General features: G+C 43.3%; 5 protein-coding genes across 10 annotated transcripts; 2 read left to right on the top strand and 3 right to left on the bottom strand.

Moving 5' to 3' along the window:
• Window positions 1–361: 361 nt before the first annotated feature.
• Window positions 362–7,663, bottom strand: CG46491 (uncharacterized protein). Of its 2 annotated transcripts, NM_137344.4 has the most exons (8): window positions 7,516–7,663; window positions 4,217–5,392; window positions 2,208–2,306; window positions 1,847–2,144; window positions 1,701–1,787; window positions 1,534–1,638; window positions 1,338–1,472; window positions 362–1,271 (listed from the first exon to the last, which is right to left on the bottom strand). In NM_137344.4, exons 2-8 carry the CDS (start codon window positions 5,035–5,037, stop codon window positions 768–770), a joined length of 2,049 nt encoding a protein of 682 aa, NP_611188.3. In that variant the 5' UTR covers window positions 5,038–5,392; window positions 7,516–7,663; the 3' UTR covers window positions 362–767. The 2 variants fall into 2 exon arrangements, with proteins under 2 accessions (NP_611188.3, NP_001261041.1); NM_001274112.1 differs by lacking the exon at window positions 7,516–7,663 and having other exon boundaries at window positions 4,217–4,945.
• CG46492 (uncharacterized protein) lies at window positions 2,326–3,583 on the bottom strand. The gene is made up of 2 exons (NM_001414113.1): window positions 2,850–3,583; window positions 2,326–2,785 (listed from the first exon to the last, which is right to left on the bottom strand). The coding sequence occupies exons 1-2, from the start codon at window positions 3,447–3,449 to the stop codon at window positions 2,588–2,590; spliced, it is 798 nt and encodes a 265-aa protein (NP_001401010.1). The 5' UTR covers window positions 3,450–3,583; the 3' UTR covers window positions 2,326–2,587.
• A 739-nt stretch (window positions 7,664–8,402) lies between the features above and the next one.
• GstS1 (Glutathione S transferase S1) lies at window positions 8,403–14,658 on the top strand. Of its 4 annotated transcripts, NM_166217.3 has the most exons (7): window positions 8,403–8,412; window positions 9,598–9,778; window positions 10,369–10,676; window positions 12,844–13,139; window positions 13,208–13,375; window positions 13,446–13,588; window positions 13,676–14,030. In NM_166217.3, the coding sequence occupies exons 4-7, from the start codon at window positions 12,869–12,871 to the stop codon at window positions 13,841–13,843; spliced, it is 750 nt and encodes a 249-aa protein (NP_725654.1). In that variant the 5' UTR covers window positions 8,403–8,412; window positions 9,598–9,778; window positions 10,369–10,676; window positions 12,844–12,868; the 3' UTR covers window positions 13,844–14,030. The 4 variants fall into 4 exon arrangements, with proteins under 4 accessions (NP_725654.1, NP_001261040.1, NP_523767.2 ...); NM_001274111.1 differs by lacking the exons at window positions 9,598–9,778; window positions 10,369–10,676 and having other exon boundaries at window positions 13,208–13,387; window positions 13,455–13,588; window positions 13,676–14,658; NM_079043.3 differs by lacking the exons at window positions 8,403–8,412; window positions 9,598–9,778 and having other exon boundaries at window positions 10,468–10,676; window positions 13,676–14,261.
• A 175-nt stretch (window positions 14,659–14,833) lies between these two features.
• On the bottom strand, window positions 14,834–15,920 carry CG6984 (uncharacterized protein). Its single transcript, NM_137343.3, has 2 exons — window positions 15,413–15,920; window positions 14,834–15,355 (listed from the first exon to the last, which is right to left on the bottom strand). The coding sequence occupies exons 1-2, from the start codon at window positions 15,889–15,891 to the stop codon at window positions 14,977–14,979; spliced, it is 858 nt and encodes a 285-aa protein (NP_611187.1). The 5' UTR covers window positions 15,892–15,920; the 3' UTR covers window positions 14,834–14,976.
• A 25-nt stretch (window positions 15,921–15,945) lies between these two features.
• On the top strand, window positions 15,946–19,463 carry Sply (Sphingosine-1-phosphate lyase). 2 transcript variants are annotated; one of them, NM_143775.3, is made up of 6 exons: window positions 15,946–16,094; window positions 16,381–16,545; window positions 17,529–18,190; window positions 18,246–18,694; window positions 18,753–18,899; window positions 18,959–19,463. In NM_143775.3, exons 2-6 carry the CDS (start codon window positions 16,392–16,394, stop codon window positions 19,182–19,184), a joined length of 1,638 nt encoding a protein of 545 aa, NP_652032.1. In that variant the 5' UTR covers window positions 15,946–16,094; window positions 16,381–16,391; the 3' UTR covers window positions 19,185–19,463. The 2 variants fall into 2 exon arrangements, with proteins under 2 accessions (NP_652032.1, NP_725652.1); NM_166215.2 differs by lacking the exon at window positions 15,946–16,094 and having other exon boundaries at window positions 16,295–16,545.
• Window positions 19,464–19,581: the final 118 nt, after the last annotated feature.

Below are 19,581 nucleotides of genomic sequence, written 5' to 3'. Positions count from 1 at the left end.
GTATGGATCGTTGGGTGGCTGTAGATCGGAGATCGCGGGGACTTGGGGCAGCGAATCCGTAACAGCTGCCCCACGTCTGCTTCTCATGACAACGCCGATGGCGTGCGACCTTTCCATGATAGATTCATTTGTTTTGACGTCTGTGAAGCGTGTGATTTCGCTAGCGGAAAGTGGAAGGAAGTGACGGTTATTCCTAAAATATGGTACACAAATATTTCCTTAATTAAGAGCAGTGGGAAATCGTGATAAAAATAATAACCGAATCACTGGTTTCATTGTATCGCATGTGTATTGGTTTTTAATGTGCTGTTTGATTATTTAAGTATCTTCCCAATTTTAAAAAAGATATCGGTGATTTTTTGAACTTTCCATATTATTTAACCTTTTATTTTTTAATCCATATCTACGAATAACAAAAATTGCTTATCCAGCTAGGCACAAGTAAACGTTCAACGCGTTGCGCTTTTTGACAACAATAATACAGGAATATATACAACTTAATTAACAAGTTACACTTATAATTCAATATTTGGTTACTTAGCATTCAAAGCGAAAGGCGTTCGACTCCCGATCTCCTTGTGCCACAAACAATGAGCAGCAATTTGAAACAATTTCGAATATTGACTTGGCTCAATGGCCCCCGACAATTGGCCGCCACTGGCAGCTCCAGATGTAATTGGACTGGATTCCTTATACATCGATCCTGAACTGCCGATTTTCATTAGCCGGACAAGGATCCTCTCCATGCCTGATGTTTGTTCCATTCCTTACGTGGCCGCATACCAAGTGGTCCTATTGCTGATCGTATCCTCGTCAGCCTTTGGCATTATCCAGATATTGCCGATTCCACTATCTGAGCTGAAGCGATTGGAGTCGCGGTACAGCGAAAAACTGGGTGCCTTGCGATGCAGGTGGTCATTCTCTCGAGAGTAGCGTTCCTGCAGCTTTTGGCGCTCCTCGTTGGCATAGTTATTGATCATATCCCGGATTAAGTCCAGCCAGATAGCAATCTGTACAGGATCTGCGGTGAATTCGCATTCCTGCTGCTTTCTGCGCTCATAGTAGAGCGTAAAGGATTTGGTCTTAGCCGAGATGCCAATGTGCTCGCAGGGATAACGTCCATGGAAGAGCAGGTTCTTGCCCTTGATCTCCGTGTAGATGATGCACTTGTCGAAAATAAAGACCTTAGAGCGATAGCTGCGCTTCAGCTTGTGATCGAGCACCTGGAACTCGTTCACCTTCCGGAATTTGCCCTGATAGTAGACGTTGAACTGTGAGTGGAGTGGGATAGTTAGAATAGTCGGATGAGGTAAGCCCTATAAGTAATCTCTATCTACCTCATGACAATCCACAATATCGTTGATGATCTCCGATTCATTGGTGGTTGTCAGCAGGGCACGCAGGCGCTTCTCCAGGCGACAACAGGACTCGATTAGTGGCTTCATCACTATGTCACGGTTCTTGAAGAAGGTCTGTGAACAATTGGGAATCAGGTTAGATGACTATTAAAACCTTCCATTTAGAATTACTCACATTAATGAACTGCGTGAGCAGCAAAGGATAACGAGCCATGCGCTGAATTGGTTGAACCAGGAAGCTATTTATGCCCAGCTTGTCATCGCGTTCCAGGCGGATACTCTGAAAAGTGAAATATATATATTAATGAAAAGTACTTGACTAATTGACTAGACTTGACTTACAGTAAAGTAATTCTTGTAGAGATCGCATAGCTTGAGGGATTTTTGCTTGTTCATGGTGAAGATAACATAACCATAAAAGCAATGTTGCTAAAGATTAATATATAAAATCAGTATATTATATTATGGTATATATTAAGACAACTCACATCTAGGAATTGCAGAAACTCATCGAACAATCGCTTCAAATCGCGTCTGTTGCGCTGCAGCATGGGTAGGAACTCATCGCGATGGAACTCGGCGATCTGCTCGATGTTTCCAAACAGATCGTACTTCTTTCCCCGCAGACCCAGGGGAAGATCCTTGCGCTGGAAGATGTTGCCATAGTTCTCGATGCCCGTGAACAGGTTATTCACGTAGGCCTCCTCCGTCTTGATCAGCTCCTCGAGAATGGGATGCACGCACTTGTCGCTCTTATCGCGCAGTTCGATCTCAACCTCCTCCTCCCTGGTAAAAATTAAAAATATGATTATATAAATAAAATAAATAATAATAGGAGGTAATACTCACTCATCTTTGGGTTGATAGACCGAGTGAAACTTGCCCACCAAATGCTCGTTGGTGGTCCCAATGATTTCAGTCTTTCGCCTCGGCGTAGAACGATAGTTTCTGGAGAGGAAGACAGATTGTAAGTCCCGGTTAAATAGAACTCTGGCTATCTACAGCTTAATGAAAATAACCGCCCAGACAATGGCAAAAACAAGTGCAGCAGTGATAACTGTTTAGATAAACCCCCCGGGAGCAGGAGACATCGGGTGAGTCAGCAGTAGGAGCTCTAGTGATAAGAGCAGTGTCAACCTTTAAGCAACTGAAAACTGATCTAGATAATGTCGGAGCATACATGCTTGCCCAGCCAGTGAGTGAGTCAGGGAATTCAATTTTCGGAGACTTCAGTCCGGTAGCTCGGGGGAAAGACGACTATCGTCTTGATGTTCTTTAGTGGGGCCACCAAAGATCATCATGGATTCTTCAAGCGATTTGGCCGTCCAGGTGACTACCACAAGAATAAAATCCATTTGCGAGATAATGAACCAGGAGATCATTATAAGAAGACCCATGGACAGTGCGGTCACAATGAAACCGGTTATCTGGAAAAGGACTTTGCAAAGTTGGCAGTTAGTCCGTGCGACCTGGATTGTGAATGGTACGAACCCCGGCAAGGCAGCCATCCATATCCTCAATATTAAAATCTTCCCTTCGCCAGTGGGAGGAGGAGCTGCTTGAAGGACCGGATTCCACATCCTTTTCCGCCTCCGAACTGCCCTCCCTGAGAACTTCGATCGCGTCGTAGTCTACATTTCTTTGCGCCCCTTTTGTTCTATACTTATCATTTTCTTTTTCCAGATCATCAGTATATGAGGACAAACTATCCCGATCTAAGGAACGTGTTCGCAATCCTCTCACTTCTCTATGAGAGGATCGTGAACTGGAGGCCAGTTCAGTGCTGGCTGATCTCACGGAACGCTGGGATCTGGGTGCACTCTTCACACTGTCGGCACTTCCGGCATCCGTTTGGTTGTCAAATCCTTTCACGCGTTTCCTTACCGGCACTGCGGGTGGAACCCTCTTCTTCCTTTTTCGCGGCGGAAGCGGATCATCACGGGTGTCTGTGCTCACGGACACTCCACCGGGCGCTGTATACACTATGGCGCGTTGTTCGCGTTCCTGGAGAGCCTCCTCGGAGATCTGACGCTCGAGCCCGGGATTCGTTTGAGAACTGGTACTATCCTCGTCCTTCTTGGGCTCATCCATGATCGAGGTGGAACTGCTTCAAGGTGACCGGCTCCCAAGGATTCATTTTACGATTTTTGTCATTCTCAAAACTAGAATAGTCTACGAAATGCCTGCTCTGCTTGGCAGCTGGCTATCCTCCGTTTTAGTGCTTGTTTTTTTTTTTTGGCAGTTTCACTGACGAACCGGTTGACGAAATGTACTCCAAAATTCAATTAACACTTTGCCCATCAAGTTTTGGCAGTGCGATTGCTGTGAAAAGCTTACTTTTTTATGGGCAAGCTCGCATAATTTGATTTCCACACCGAAAAGGAAGCTGAACGACCGCGAAGTCTAGTTAGTCAAAACTGGAGGAAGGCTGACTGTGTTGGAGCTGCTATCTAGTTCTATGCGTATCCTGCCATAACGCTATCATAAAATGTTTAACAGCTAGCTAATAATTCATATCACCTATCAATAGATGATAGATAAAACTTGCTGTTTTAGCTTGCATACTTTGAGAAAGCAGCTTAAGCGGAAAGCCCACAAAACTATTTGAGTTAAAACTTTGATGTTTATTATTCACCATAAATCTAGCTAAACAAACAAGAGTTGTTTGAAAGATAAATTTCTTTCACGTTCAATTAAGAAAAAAGCTTTTTCCATAACGCACCCTTACAAAGTATTTCCATTAGACATATGTATGTAATTAGCGAAATAACACAGCTGCACCCGTTAGTTTTCCCGCAATCTAAAGTTTTCATAAATCCACCCGCACTGATAAGGTTTATCGTTATCTAATTATTTACCTGGGGAAATCGTTGCGCATTTTTAGCGGCAATGTGAGCGCTTCTTTGGACTGATCTGCGCTAATGGATCGCTGCACCTGCTGCTGGTCGACCTTTGAGTCCGCGACCTCCTCACTGGGAACGACCTCCGAGGTGGTATCCACAACCAAGTATTCCTCAGCGGCGGTATGCGAATCCGTTTCAAAGTCTGATATCTGATCCACCTCGTCCTCGGATCGCACCTCATGAATGCCAGCTTGAAAACTGGGTATGGAGCTGCTGCGACTACTGCCCCTGCTGCCCAGCCCCGGGAGGCGTATGCGACGCGGAGGCGTGGCAGGTGGCGTGTGGTGATCCTCGGATTGATCCTCAAACGACGGATGACGACGGTTCTCCAGTAATTTGAGGCTATGCCTCTCCTGCTTAATGAAGCAAATGTTCGTCCTAAAAGCTTCGAAACGATGCACCTTCTGCCGGACATCTAGCAGTGCGGGATCTGGTGTTTGGGGCGACATTGGTGACTCCGGTGTGGATTCTGTTCCCAACCCACCGACGCTCTCCGCCTCGTGCATCTTGAGCAGTGAGCGGTGACGGTAGGAACTATCCGTATCGGAATTCACGGAGTACGAGAGCTGGATCGAGCTGGAGCTGCTGCTCACCGAACTGACTGGCCGTGCGACGTCGTTGGACTCCAGATTGCTACTGACGAGCGTGCTGCTATGCCGCTCCTGCTCCGCCGCCTGATGACTGATCCGGCGGCGCGAGTTGCGCTTGTTGAAGTTGCGGTTGCTGAGATTGCGCTCCCGGCGAAAGGGCAGCGGACTGAGATCTTCGTCCGCCATTTTTGAGGGGGTGGTCTTCCGATAAACCTTATCTATGGTTTGGGGCTCTCCTTTTGGGTGGCTCTCTTTCTCTCTGTCTTGGGATCTTCACTGTGACATTGTCGCCGAGCGAGTTTGCGTTCTCAGTTCTCCCCCGCCGCTCCAGTTGAATTAATTGTTTACGACCAGCTATTTACTTTTGGTTTTTGTCAGCACCAAGTGTATATAATGTTTATCTTATACGTATATTCAATTTGTTGGTTTTAACCTTTTTTTTTTGGCGTTGAAACACGTATTCGTATCTTTCTGTTTGTGTTGGCGTCAAGTGTTGCGCTTTTTTGCCTGACTTCTGATACTTTTTCGTCACTTTATTGCGCTGCGAAACAGAAATTTATAATTAAAGCGATTTATCGTCAAAGCCTTATAAATAACGAGTGTACAACTAATTAGACATGTAGGGGAATAAATGTTGACGTATTGCGAATGCAAATTTGAACAAGGGACTTAATCATTAACGACTAGGAAATCCGGAAAGCAACCTTGAGCGCACAGCTAGCATGGGAAGCAATTACAAATAAAATAGGTCATTAAATTCAGTGAGAATTTAGCGCAACTTCTTAACTTTTGATAAAGCTGTCAAGAGCTAAAAAAAACGACATTGTAGTCTATTAAGTTTATCTATCAATTACAGCTGAAAATGTTTGATCAAAAACAATAGTATAATTATGATTGACACTTCTTTTCTCTTGTAGCTCAACAATTATTATTTTAATTTAAATGTCTGCATTGATAAGATGGCCAAATATTTGCATAGAATTTAACTAAGAGATACAAAAGATATATTTTTGTGACAAATGACGTCAAGTTGTCGGAGGTTCGTGACAGAAAGAGAGAGCGCTCAAGTGGGAAAGGGAGGCATTCTGTGTATAGTTAATTATGTGTGACGTTTGGTTTGCTGTTTCTGCTGCTTTTTATTTGAACAAAAAAAAAAAGCTAAAAAAAAAAAATAATAAAAAAAACAAGTACAAAGCACTCGAAACCGCAAATGAGGCACGACAAAAAGCAAATGAAGAGTGAACGGCTTGATAGAGGAGGAAGTACGAGGTTCCCCCGAACAAAAGAAAGTAGAAAAAGTCGCACAAATGCAGCACTTCGATTCCGGTATAGCTCCTCATTTGAATGTCTTCATTTCAACAGAACTATCTACGTTGGTCAATAGCCACACGTATAAAAAGTACTGCAAATACCTCAGAACAATTTAAACACACAAAAATTATAGTTATCAAATACTACTGTTGAGCTAGATCTCATTGCATCCACGCTTATTATTATCAAACGGAGGCCAGAAATCACAAAATATCACATGTATGTCCCAGTTAGATTAGTTCACACACTTAATGGTATAACTTTCGCAGATATACTCCCAACTCTATATCTTATCGGGGCTTCCACATTTGTGTGGAAGCTATAGAACATTTTTATTGCTGCAATCGCAAGTGCAGTTCCACTCCCAGGGTTTTGCCTTAAACTACAAAAAGTACCCGTGTTATCTAAAATGATTCACTGTATGCTTTTTGGCATTATTTTGGTAGTTGTATAGGTACCGATAACGGATTAATTTGCTTATAACTTCGAGGTATCTTAGGGGGATTTTTCAATCGTTATTAATAGACCGCAAACTGGTTATAGCCGCCTAATTGGGCATTTAGCATCGTCACATGCAAGTTTCATTGTGTTTGACTTTGGCTACCTTTTAACCCGAGTGCAACAAAGGGTATATTGCTTTCGTGCTAGTCTTAAACAGCAATCTACACTTGGAGGTCTATCTAGTATTTTTTCAGTTGGGGGATCAACTCTACTTTTTTTCGTAATAACAATCGGGAAGTATTCGGTCGATCAATTTCTGATTCACTCTGTTATCTTCACCCACTCCACTGCTTATCGTCATTTATAATATTTGAATGGGTTTTAAAGCCACTTCTAACATTTATAAAGTATGGCAATCATAAACGGGTACATTTTCACACAACTACATCAAACTACTTTAACCAAAATCGAAGCTATGGGCGAATAATAGCTAAACAAATAGATACGTGGAAACCTTGAATTGGATAATACGATTTTCGCCCATCAGCAGAGTCAGCTAACAAAATAGAGTTTATGTATTTAGTCAGCCGATTACAAAGATAAAGGCACACAGAATAGTGGCTTTAATGGCTTAAAGTGGCGAAAACCACTCATTACCGACACGAGTCAGTACGAGTTTGAAGCAAAACAGCTTTGGAGCCAGCACTGATTCGGGCGAAAAGTGACAATTTTTTTGTGTATTTACTCAATTAAAATTGGAGTTTGATTTTCAGGTTTTGCACAGTTCATAATTTGTGGGCACGTGTTAATGAGACAGTTTTTGTAAGCGCATGCAGACGTTTCGTGTTCGCTTTGAATTTAGATTTCTTCACTAGCTGCCATTCGAGTTCACTTGCCAATTTCGGCACTTACATTGTTCGCTATTTATCGGTCTTTTGCCGCGCTTTAAGGTCACGGCTCACGCTGCGTATACGCAATGTGGACTTCAAGCGATCGCCCAATTGGAAAACATTCACCAACTCGCGCAACGTTCGCTCACCTGCGCATTTGAATTCGCACTGAAGGTGGAATTCGCAGTGCAGCAAGTGCGAGAATTATCGCCTCTCCCGATCTCACTGTTTCTCTCTCTTTCCATATAGCACCCGTCTATAACTTTTACCGCTGCCGCTCCCGCCGTCTGGTTTTAACTGTTCGCCCGCCGAGTGTTAGTTATAATTTTTTTATGCGCTCGCTTTTTTATTATTTAGATTGCTCTCGCGGGCTCGTCGGTTCCGTTCTGTGTCGCATTTTCCACAGCAAATTATTGTCATAATTCCGCCGCTCATTCTTCGTGCTGCTTACTATTCTTTTTTTTTTACTTATTCCTGGAGTGCAATTGCAGGCGGCATAAATTCTTAATTAGTGCAGGCCACACAGCAAATAATTTTATTTAATTGCAGCCATAGTCATGACCATAAAATAGTAAACTACTTTCAATCCATAAACGTTAAAATCATACATCTATGCACTTTATTGGAAAATATTTTATAGCACGTTGTTAGAACATAAAATTTTATAGCAAGCTTCAAAATGCATAATTGCAGAAAAAATCCATTAGGTTTAAACGTAAAATTTCTGCCTGTGCATAAAACTTAGTGGTCTTCGCCAAGAAAGAAACGAAAAAGAATGCGGAGAAAATTGGCGCACAACCAGGCAGTCTGGAAAACCTACTTCAAAAACAATAACGAATCGAAAATTTCCCTCACTAGCGAGCAGTGCGTCAAAAAAAACTTCGGACTTTTTTTTAAGTCTCAGTTAGAGTTATTCATGGTGAGTCCGCTGCGATTTGTCATATATTCTCCACCTGTTTCACTCGATTATGCACTCGTCAGCGTGTTCGAAATGTCTGTCTTATCGTGAACGATTGTCATATCTTATCAATCGAGGTCTGCTCACAATCGAAACCGCCAACGCAAAACGAAGAGCTGAATACGCGCCATCGCATTAAAGGCCACAAATCGGTCATTTTCTATGGATTTTCGCGTAATTCTACGAGAATTCTGGGCTCGATTTTGTGGGGGATTTTTGCTGTTTTCTTACTTGTGCACCGATTCGCTTATCTTTGCACATTTTCGAACGTACGCCGCCCAGCCAACACAAAAACACACAAATAGTGCCCGAATCGCATGGAATGCTTCTTTTCCAGCTGTGGGAGTCCCATGGCTGCGAAAAGCTGGTGAATTCGATTGCGTTTTATGGTAGTTATTTGGGTAGAAGCAAAGATTGTGTGGGTACAAGATGAAAATTGTAGGAGTCCCATCAATTCACAGTGAATAACACTTAATCAAGTTTTTTAATCAATTAATTCAATTTTATACTATTTTATGTCAAGTGCTAAGCAAACGGCAGTCATTTTCAGCTAATGATAAGATATGAGCTAAGACCTATTTAACTAAGTGTAACTGACCTTCTAACTTAATTTATGGCAATTAATAAATTTCATTAAATTTTGATACAAGTAAACCCAATTAACAAATCATATTTTCGCGCCAATATTCAAAATTTAAACTTACCACACTTTTCTAAGTCGAATTCGCCGCAATTCGAGCCACACTTTTCTAAGTCGAATTCGCCGCAATTCGAGCCACTAACAGCTAGCCAAGCACACAACCTAAATTAGTGCGGCTTCTAACCAACCTTTTTATTATCAAGTACCGCAACCATGCAAAGAGTTGCCAGAATGTTAATTTCGAACATTTACGTTACAAGTTGAATTTGTCATTCAAATGTTTAAATTTTTAAATGGAAATTTTGCCTTCAGCAAATATGCCTAAATTAACAGGTTTAATTAAAATAATTTTACTTATTTTACCGATATTTATAAATGCAATTAGAAAAGATATGAAAGAGCCCCCGTTAAGCTATTCAAAAACAAAACAATGTGCAACATGTTTTAAATGCTTAAATAATTTTAATTTGATATAATTCACAAGCGTTATACATTTTTTCCCTTAGACAACCCTATGAAGTGAACCTGATGCTTCCCACATAAGTAAACATCTTGGATGCACTCGAATTTCGTCGCCAGGCACCGCCAGTCTGGATCGAACTAAGCAAAGTCCAGAGCACCGCGATTGAGTATTGGGCGTTTCAAATTTCCTGGCTAATTTCTCACAATCAGTTAATGCTAACAAAAGTACTTATGCGGCGGATAGTTCCTAAGAATGTGGGAGTATGACTTTAAGATACGATAAACTTACTTAATGCAAATAGGAGTAAGATTGAAAGTTAATAATTAGTTTTAGGTACCCATAAGATGTTTTTTTCTTCGGCTCTCAAAATCTGCTTTATTTAGTTTTCGTTCTTTAAACTATGTATCTTTTAAGTGGGCAGTAAACAAGCTTCATCCACTAAAAGCCCAAACAAATATTTACTGCCTTTTTTTGCTACTATAATTGGTTTATTACTGAGCTGAGAACCTCTCCCAAAGAGATCTATTTAAATGCCGACTGAGAGATTTTAAGAACAGAGAGAGAGTTCCATTTTGTTTATGAAAAGCTAATTGCCAAATTGGGAAGCCAAAGCCTGCTGGAATATTGCATTCCATTTAAGAAAAGAGGGTAGGAAGAAGAAGAACTGGAAACGTGGCTAAATATGTTAACTAATTCATTAACTTCGTTTCCTTTTCAACGCCCACTGGAACTAGAATCAGAGAGAGAGAGAGAGAGAGAGAGAGAGAGAGAGAGAGAGAGCCAAACTTAAAATTAAAACACTACCTTTTTCCAGTTAACCGGCCGGCTTACACACACAGTCAAACGCCTGAAGCTTGAAAGAGAGTGTTTGCTTGATGAGAGCGGCAAGCGTATAAAAGCAGCGTCGCCGGCAGAAGAAAGTCAGTTGCAGTGCAGTCGTCGTGACGATCGGTTCAGTGATAGCTTCCCAGTGGCTGGAGAGAGTGAGAGTAGAGAGTAACGGAAAGAGAGTGCGAATCGAACCGAACGCTATTCCTTCGCCCACGATTTAAGTGAACGCTTATTAGCGAATTGAAGACCCGAGAGCCCCAGTGCCCAGCTGATTTCGTATTCTTTGTTGAGGTAAGCCAAGGAATCCCTGGAACCACCTCATTTCGTAGCACCTTAGTGATGTAATTACGCACCAAGATTTACCCTTGCCAAAAAGTGGAAAACGCTTTTGCGAACTTCGATGCCGAATGGTGTTCGTCTCGAATCGGTTCTAAAATTACACACAATGGTTTTTTGGCTTCGATTGATTTGATTTGATTTTTGGGTCAATCGATTCGAAATCGAAAAGTTTTGAACTCGTTTCGCAGAATCGCAGTTCGCGCGGATCTCTCGCCTCGCTCGCAAGCAAATATGTGAAGGACAACGACGTTAACCGATCAACTAGAAGCCCTCTTCTTCTGCCTCTTCAGAACCGATCAGATCGGAATAGAAATATAGAAACGACCATAGCACCTCCGTCGACTGTGGAGTGCGTGAACGTATTTCGAAGCGTGAGGTACTCGAACCGGAACCAACTTGAGTGTAGTGCATATTCGGGATCTTATCCAAACGCAGGCTTACATAACCCCTATTTTAATACCTTTTCAAAAAGGAATAATTGAAATTCAAAACAAAATTATTTAGCAACAAACAAACAATCAGTTATATTTTTGAACTGATATGCCTCGGGGCTAGGGGTCCCAGACTTTCAAATTCTAGTGATAACCCCCCCGATCGGCGAGTTCATCTGGAAATGTTGCCCATATGGGCCGGGTGCACGTGAATCTCTTCAGTGCCCATTGACGCACTTTGTGTGCCTCCACTGGGTCCTTGACCCGCTGTGATCCCTGCCCTTTCCCATGGATTGGATAATCTAGGTGTCATTATCTTCCCTAACCTTTTCCCACGATTAAAGTGAAACCATTTGCCACGATTTTAGTGCCGTAGTGCCAGATCAAAGAGCCAAAATAGATCAGAGAATCGAAATTTAATTAAATCATGACACCGAAACACCGAGACAGACCAAATTAAATTCAATTGAAGCTGTCATGGCAACAAGTGCCAGCAAAAAAAAGGAAGAGCACTACGGCGAAACCAGAAGATAACACCGAAAAGTCAAATCGATTGTTGCAATTTGAGACTCTCCGAAAGCGAAAATTGCAGCGGAAGAGGCGGCCAATCGGCCATTACTAAACGGTGATGGGGTTGGGGAGGGGATCCGAAGTCTTGGTGACTGACTGGGCGCCCTGCCAAAATGATGGCAAAGGCAGAGACACCATGATTCCTCAGCCAAATCGAACGAAAACGGGTTTACGCTCTACATGGACCCCATTGCACACTGAATCCGTTTATCCAGCGAGGCAAAAAGTGCCGACGACAATGGAAACAGGGGCGTAGTATCCGTACCTCCTCCGTCCTACGATTCTTCCAGCAGCGCCAACGCCCCAAAAGATATTGATTCCGACTTTTGCGCGATTCAGCGAAAAACATAAGGGGACCAAAAGTGGGCAGACGGGCGGAGGAGTGGTGTCTGTTTCTTTGATATGCGTGGGTGTGTTGTCTGTGCGGCAATCGATGCACTTCCGGTGGGTTCTATGGGGAAATACTCTTGCGTTTCAGTATATATCTACTATATATATTGCAATTTTATGGTAATTATATTTTCTGTCAACTTTTGCCTTGACTCCGCTTGATTTATTGCATTGTTCTTGAAGAATAGCCTCATAAGGCATGCAAGCAAACATGGCTTTCGAACTAGCGCAAAATTAGCTAGTAGCTTATAGAGTATATGTAGCTTACCCCCAACGGTTTTTATATCATTTGTTTAAACCACTTAAGAATATTCGTAGCCTTGTGGACACACTTTATCGTGGATCGTGGAAGTTATACGACACCGTAATATATCCTTATCACTCACGCATATTCTGGCCCACTTCAGCTAGAAACGTTTGGCGCGTTCGCCTTATCATAAAAATCAGGCTATCGACTGATTAACTGAGTTTAATAAGCCAGCAAACGTAAACAAAAACTACGAAAGTTCTGGAAAACTAACCAAGGCTATTTCAAAACGGCGTGAAATGGCTAGCACTCTAAATTATTGAAGTTTTCAACATATGTATATCTAATCTGATAGCCAAGAAAACATAATGGTTACCAACTTTCCATATACACCGTAATTTATTATTGATGAATATCAAATTATCGATAGTACTTCCCCGATAAGATTCTGTTAACACACATTGCTCTACTTTTCTATCAGGGAATTGCATTGAGAAAGCGCAGAGATGGCCGATGAAGCACAAGCACCACCAGCTGAGGGAGCACCACCAGCCGAGGGAGAGGCGCCACCACCCGCCGAGGGAGCCGAGGGTGCCGTCGAGGGCGGAGAGGCCGCTCCACCAGCAGAGCCCGCCGAGCCCATCAAGCACAGCTACACGCTCTTCTACTTCAACGTGAAGGCGTTGGCCGAGCCCCTGCGCTACCTGTTCGCCTACGGCAACCAGGAGTACGAGGATGTGCGCGTCACCCGCGACGAGTGGCCAGCCCTGAAGCCCAGTGAGTGCCATAGTCCATCATTGAGTGGTCAGTGGACTAACCATAATCTACTCTGTCTCATCCAATAGCCATGCCCATGGGACAGATGCCCGTGCTGGAGGTGGACGGCAAGCGTGTGCACCAGAGCATTTCGATGGCTCGATTCCTGGCCAAGACTGTCGGCCTGTGCGGCGCTACTCCGTGGGAGGATCTGCAGATCGACATTGTCGTTGACACCATCAATGACTTCCGTCTAAGTAGCGAACAATGTGTGCCTCAGTTTCATGTTCAGTGTCCTTGATTAACTCTGGAATTTTTAATGTATAGAAATTGCAGTCGTCTCGTACGAGCCGGAGGACGAGATTAAAGAGAAGAAGTTGGTCACCCTGAATGCGGAGGTCATTCCATTCTACCTGGAGAAGCTCGAGCAGACCGTCAAGGACAACGATGGTCACCTGGCTCTGGGCAAGGTGCGTGCTCAAATGAGAACTTGAAACCATACACTCGTTAATTTTGAATGAACAATACTAAGAACCATCGATTCCTTTCACCCACAGCTGACCTGGGCCGACGTCTACTTCGCAGGCATCACCGACTACATGAACTACATGGTCAAGCGCGATCTGTTGGAACCCTACCCAGCTCTGCGCGGAGTCGTGGATGCCGTCAACGCTTTGGAACCGATCAAGGCCTGGATCGAGAAGCGCCCCGTCACCGAGGTCTAAGTTCACCGAACAGGACTTGGGAGGATGGGAAAGCATTGCACAACCACTCAGACACAACCGCACCGCAGAAATGCACACCACCCACATCTGCACACATTTTGTTCCTTTTTGCGGAGGATCCGAGAGGACGGCGGATTTTCGCACGGGGTCATAAACGCGTAGGAGTTTAGCACGTATCACTATGGATAAATCGTATTTGTTCTTAATTTCTTGGTTATAATTCTCTTTGCATGGCGCTATATACATATTTCTATTGGGGTCCGGCAGCGGATCGCCGTTCGTTAGCTTCTTCTGAAATGATGAAAGATAATACTTATTGCACAGTTTATAATATTTTGGCTTACTTTTAGAACATACATTTAGCGCACCTATGCAGACATTTGCTGTACCTATATATATATATATATGCATAAAATACAAAAGCTACGAGTGGTTCATCTTATAGGCGTATTCTATTGCAATTTATTCAATGCGGAGGGCTCAATAAATATTTAAAACAACACCAGCTAAGGCTGAGAAACAATTACAAATTCTTATTTTGTTTTTTATACAACACGCCATCGCGGCCCCAGGAATTTTCTTCGTCTCATCCAGTTCCCTTTTAAGTAGCCATTAAAAAAAGACTCACATCAATAGAACCGGTTTCTCCAAAAAAAAAAAAAACAGACTCTTACTGCCAAATTTCAAATGCACATAATCACATTATTATATACATATTATTTATTCAAATTTGTAATTGTATTTTTTGAATATTTTCACAAAACACTTTTTAATAAACATAACACCTAAAAAGGAATGAGCACTTTTTAAAAGCACGACAACTGGTTTTATTTAATTTTTGTACGATGTATTGGAATAATTTATTAATTGTTGACATATTTAAGAAATTTAAAGAAAGTGTTTATTTACATTATTAATTTTTATTTTTATTATCCTTTCAATTTGCATTTCCAAAGCCGACCCGACAGACATAAATAAATGCATGGAGTTGTGTTCAACATTGTTTTATAAACGTTTAAAAAAATAACATTTCAAATTAACATTCTTTTAAGTCACTTTGGACAATTCAAGCTTAAAAGTATAAATGCACAATTGGTCAGTTTTGATTCATTATTTCATATTGTATGTTGCGGTTACTGGTGCTTCCAGTTGGGTGGGCGCTTCTCGAAGAAGCTAGCAATGCCCTCTTTGGTGTCGCCCAGCTGGAAATTTTCGCACATCTTCTCCTGCGCAGCCGAAAAGGCTTCCGCTTGGGACATGGCCAGTTGCTTGTAGTAGAACTCTTTTCCCAGAGAGATGACGGCACGACTTTTTGCCTTTATGGCATTGGTGATTTCCTCGATCTCCTTATCTAGTTCCTCTGCAGGAACAGCTTTGGTGACCATTCCCGATATGTAGGCTTCTTCACCAGTAACGGGAAGACCGGTCATTAGCATATAGGCGGACTTTGGACGCGACATAATCCGGGCAACTGCGACTCCGGGTGTTGAGCAAAAAACTCCGACTCCAGCCCTAAAAATATAAATTATAACATGATTAACTGGTTTCATAGAGGGTTTTCATCCTTACCCTGGAGTAGAGAACTTGCTGTTCTTGGTGCAGACTACCATGTCACATGACACCACCAGTTGGCAGCCTGCAGCAGCCGCATAGCCATTGACTTTTCCTAGTACGGGCACCGGCAGTCTTTGGATGTCGTTTATAACATCGGTTAGCTTCTGGAACACACAAGCCTGTATCTTGGGGTCATTGTGCAACTCCTTGAGATTGTGACCTGCCGACCAGATCTTTCCTTGGGCCGTCAGGACCACGCATCTCAGATCCAAGTTGTCTTTATCTTTTAGCAGGGCGTCCTGAAGGGCACACATCATGTCCAGTGATAGGGAATTCAGAGTTTTTGGATGATTCAGCGTTATCTCTCGCACTCCGTTATGCTCCTTGACCAGGACCAAATCACTGGGTCCATTGCTGGTAAAGCGAATGACCTGTTGCACGCAACCTGTTGCATATTTTGATATTTTTAAGGAGTTGTTTAAAATACGCAACATTTTTATTTTGATTTGGCAGCAAGTGTTGGTAAATTCGCCGCCCAAACAGCTGGTTATCTATCGAAACAGCTGCAAGTCGATAGCAAGGCGCAACAGTTGTCAAACGGTCACTCTAAGCCGCAATGAGTTTGTACGATTAAAAGTTTATGTCTATTCGCGTTTTTCGAAGCTTTCCCGATTCCCGTAGCTGTCCCACTGTACAGGTGAGTAACCGCTCAGGTGCGTCAACAACCGCTGCCGTTCTTTGTCCATCAGCTGAGCGGTCAGACAGAACAACAACAAAGCCAGAAGCTCGCGCGCCAGCCTGTGTACGTAGTAAATCTATGTGACTACTACAAAAGCAGAACTTTATCAGCCACCAAAGCCATTTGTTATTTGTCGCCCCACATTCGCGGCCCCGCCAATCAGTTAACAAATCGAACCACGCGAGTGCGGATCCCCCGACTTGAGCTCCACTAAAACGTACACCATTAAATTACCACATTCCAGCTTGCCACACGATGCGTCCGTTCTCCGGCAGCGATTGCCTTAAGCCCGTCACCGAGGGCATCAACCGGGCGTTCGGCGCCAAGGAGCCCTGGCAGGTGGCCACCATCACGGCCACCACGGTGCTGGGAGGCGTCTGGCTCTGGACTGTGATCTGCCAGGATGAAAGTGAGTTGGTGGTGTCTATGTGTGTGATAGATCTCCTGGAATTAGTTCTAAACAACAATGCCTTTGCTGGATTTTCTTCTTGCACAGTTTATATGCAATCTGCAAGAAAATATGACAAAATTCGACTTAAACGAAAGTTGGACTTATATAAAACAGTGTCAAGTCATCACAGTCAGCCGATTTCATTTATTTCGTGCTTGCAGGGCAGGGCACGTCAATTACCTAAATCCATCAAACTATCTTATCTGATGGGTGCGTTGCTTATAAACATAGCTAGACTTCTTCTCTTACAATTTTCCTAAAAAACGCTAATATAAAACGTATCGTACAAAGAGAATTCACCTAAGAATTCACCACTTTTATAATATTGTATTAAAATAAGCACGCTTTACTGTGTACTTTGTGCCCATAGCTTATATAAGCCATGCACTCGTCTGGTGCCCTCCCCGAACTTCTGAATTTAATCTAGTCACAGATTACGATAGATTAGAGTTTAAATGTTTGCTAAAGCGTGTAGCAACTTAAAATCAATCAAATATGCAAAGTTCAACAGCGCGAAGAAAATTGATAAGATTGAGATATCCTGCCCTTGCTAGCACATAGTAATAGTTTAGGGGCTTAGTACCAAAACTAATGAGATTAGGTAGGTAGTTTCCCCGATACCATGACTAATGCTTTAAATTAGGAATGATGAAAAAATAATGTTTCTAGCATAGCTTCTCGATAAAGTGCCATAAAGCCTGTCCAAAGTTTCGTCCACAGCAAGGCATGTCATGTCCGATAAGATCGAGCGGGTATCATACACACTTCGTTTATCAGGCTGCAATTTTTTTCAATGATTCTTTGTTTTGGGTCTGTTAACCTCATGAATATAAAACTTTTAACGACTTCAGTCTGATGAAAACAAAGGACAGTGAAAGGTTTATCTATAGTAATATAATAATAACTGTACGCAAACTTATTCCATAATTTTCTCTCCCAAGATCTTTACATTCGTGGCAAGCGTCAGTTCTTTAAGTTTGCCAAGAAGATTCCAGCCGTGCGTCGTCAGGTGGAGACTGAATTGGCCAAGGCCAAAAACGACTTCGAGACGGAAATCAAAAAGAGCAACGCCCACCTTACCTACTCGGAAACTCTGCCCGAGAAGGGACTCAGCAAGGAGGAGATCCTCCGACTGGTGGATGAGCACCTGAAGACTGGTCACTACAACTGGCGTGATGGTCGTGTATCTGGCGCGGTCTACGGCTACAAGCCTGATCTGGTGGAGCTCGTCACTGAAGTGTACGGCAAGGCCTCCTACACCAATCCCTTGCACGCAGATCTTTTCCCGGGAGTTTGCAAAATGGAGGCGGAGGTAGTGCGCATGGCATGCAACCTGTTCCATGGAAACTCAGCCAGCTGTGGAACCATGACCACCGGCGGCACCGAATCCATTGTAATGGCCATGAAGGCGTACAGGGATTTCGCTAGAGAGTACAAGGGAATCACCAGGCCAAACATCGTGGTGCCTAAGACGGTCCACGCGGCCTTCGACAAGGGCGGTCAGTACTTTAATATCCACGTGCGATCCGTGGATGTAGATCCGGAGACCTACGAAGTGGACATTAAGAAGTTCAAACGTGCCATTAACAGGAACACGATTCTGGTATGGGTTTACATAGCAAAATGTATTCTAAAACTAATCTTGAAACTTTAATCAGCTGGTTGGGTCTGCTCCGAACTTCCCCTATGGAACCATCGATGACATCGAAGCTATCGCCGCTTTGGGCGTTAAGTACGACATTCCCGTGCACGTGGACGCCTGCCTGGGCAGCTTTGTGGTGGCCTTGGTCCGCAACGCCGGCTATAAGCTGCGTCCCTTCGACTTTGAGGTCAAGGGAGTGACCAGTATCTCCGCTGATACCCACAAGTATGGTTTCGCGCCCAAGGGATCATCGGTGATCCTTTACTCGGACAAGAAGTACAAGGACCATCAGTTCACTGTGACTACTGACTGGCCTGGCGGCGTGTATGGTTCTCCCACAGTCAACGGTTCCCGTGCCGGAGGTATTATCGCCGCCTGCTGGGCTACCATGATGAGCTTTGGCTATGATGGTTATCTGGAAGCCACTAAGCGCATTGTGGATACGGCGCGCTATATCGAGAGGGGGTAAGTTTGTATCAAAGTTCGTTGTGACAATAATATAATTTTAAATCTATATTACCAGCGTTCGCGACATCGATGGCATCTTTATCTTTGGCAAGCCAGCTACTTCAGTGATTGCCCTGGGTTCCAATGTGTTTGACATTTTCCGGCTATCGGATTCGCTGTGCAAACTGGGCTGGAACCTGAATGCGCTGCAGTTTCCATCTGGGTAGGTGACTCAACTTTTAAATTAGCGGAACCATTCTTATAAGTGAAATTCCCTCTAAGTATCCACCTGTGCGTGACGGACATGCACACACAGCCCGGAGTCGCGGATAAATTCATTGCCGATGTGCGCAGCTGTACGGCGGAGATCATGAAGGATCCCGGCCAGCCCGTCGTTGGAAAGATGGCTCTCTACGGCATGGCACAGAGCATACCCGACCGTTCGGTGATCGGAGAAGTGACTCGCCTATTCCTGCACTCCATGTACTACACTCCCAGCCAGAAATAGACACCTGGAGCAATCCCCGTTCTCTTCGCCCACCCCACGGAGCTAATGCATTTCCTGTGCTGTATTTAAACCACCAAAACACCCCGTCGTTAAACCTTCCTCAAGCAATTTATATTAGGATGCAATTAGTGCTGTAATCGAGGGTACAAAACGTCGTTCTACGCGAAAATCTATCTACCTATGTTCATCCCATTTGTCAACATTCGTCGCTCTAAGAGCCATGTTATTAAAGTGTTTTTCTGTGTAACTTGCTAGTGAAATAATAATATAATATTAATCAATTTTTGTGTACTATACATTTGTGAATGCTGTTAATGCTCGTTAATCTTGAAACTTCCATTTCCTCTGCAAAATAGAATGAAAACATATACATTTAGCTTAATTGGATTGTGGCCTC

The sequence above is a fragment of the Drosophila melanogaster genome, chromosome 2R (genome assembly GCF_000001215.4).
Source record: "Drosophila melanogaster chromosome 2R".
Classification (NCBI taxonomy): domain Eukaryota; kingdom Metazoa; phylum Arthropoda; class Insecta; order Diptera; family Drosophilidae; genus Drosophila; species Drosophila melanogaster.
Note: the sequence above shows the minus strand (reverse complement) of the source record. Positions and strands in the feature narration are given on the sequence as shown.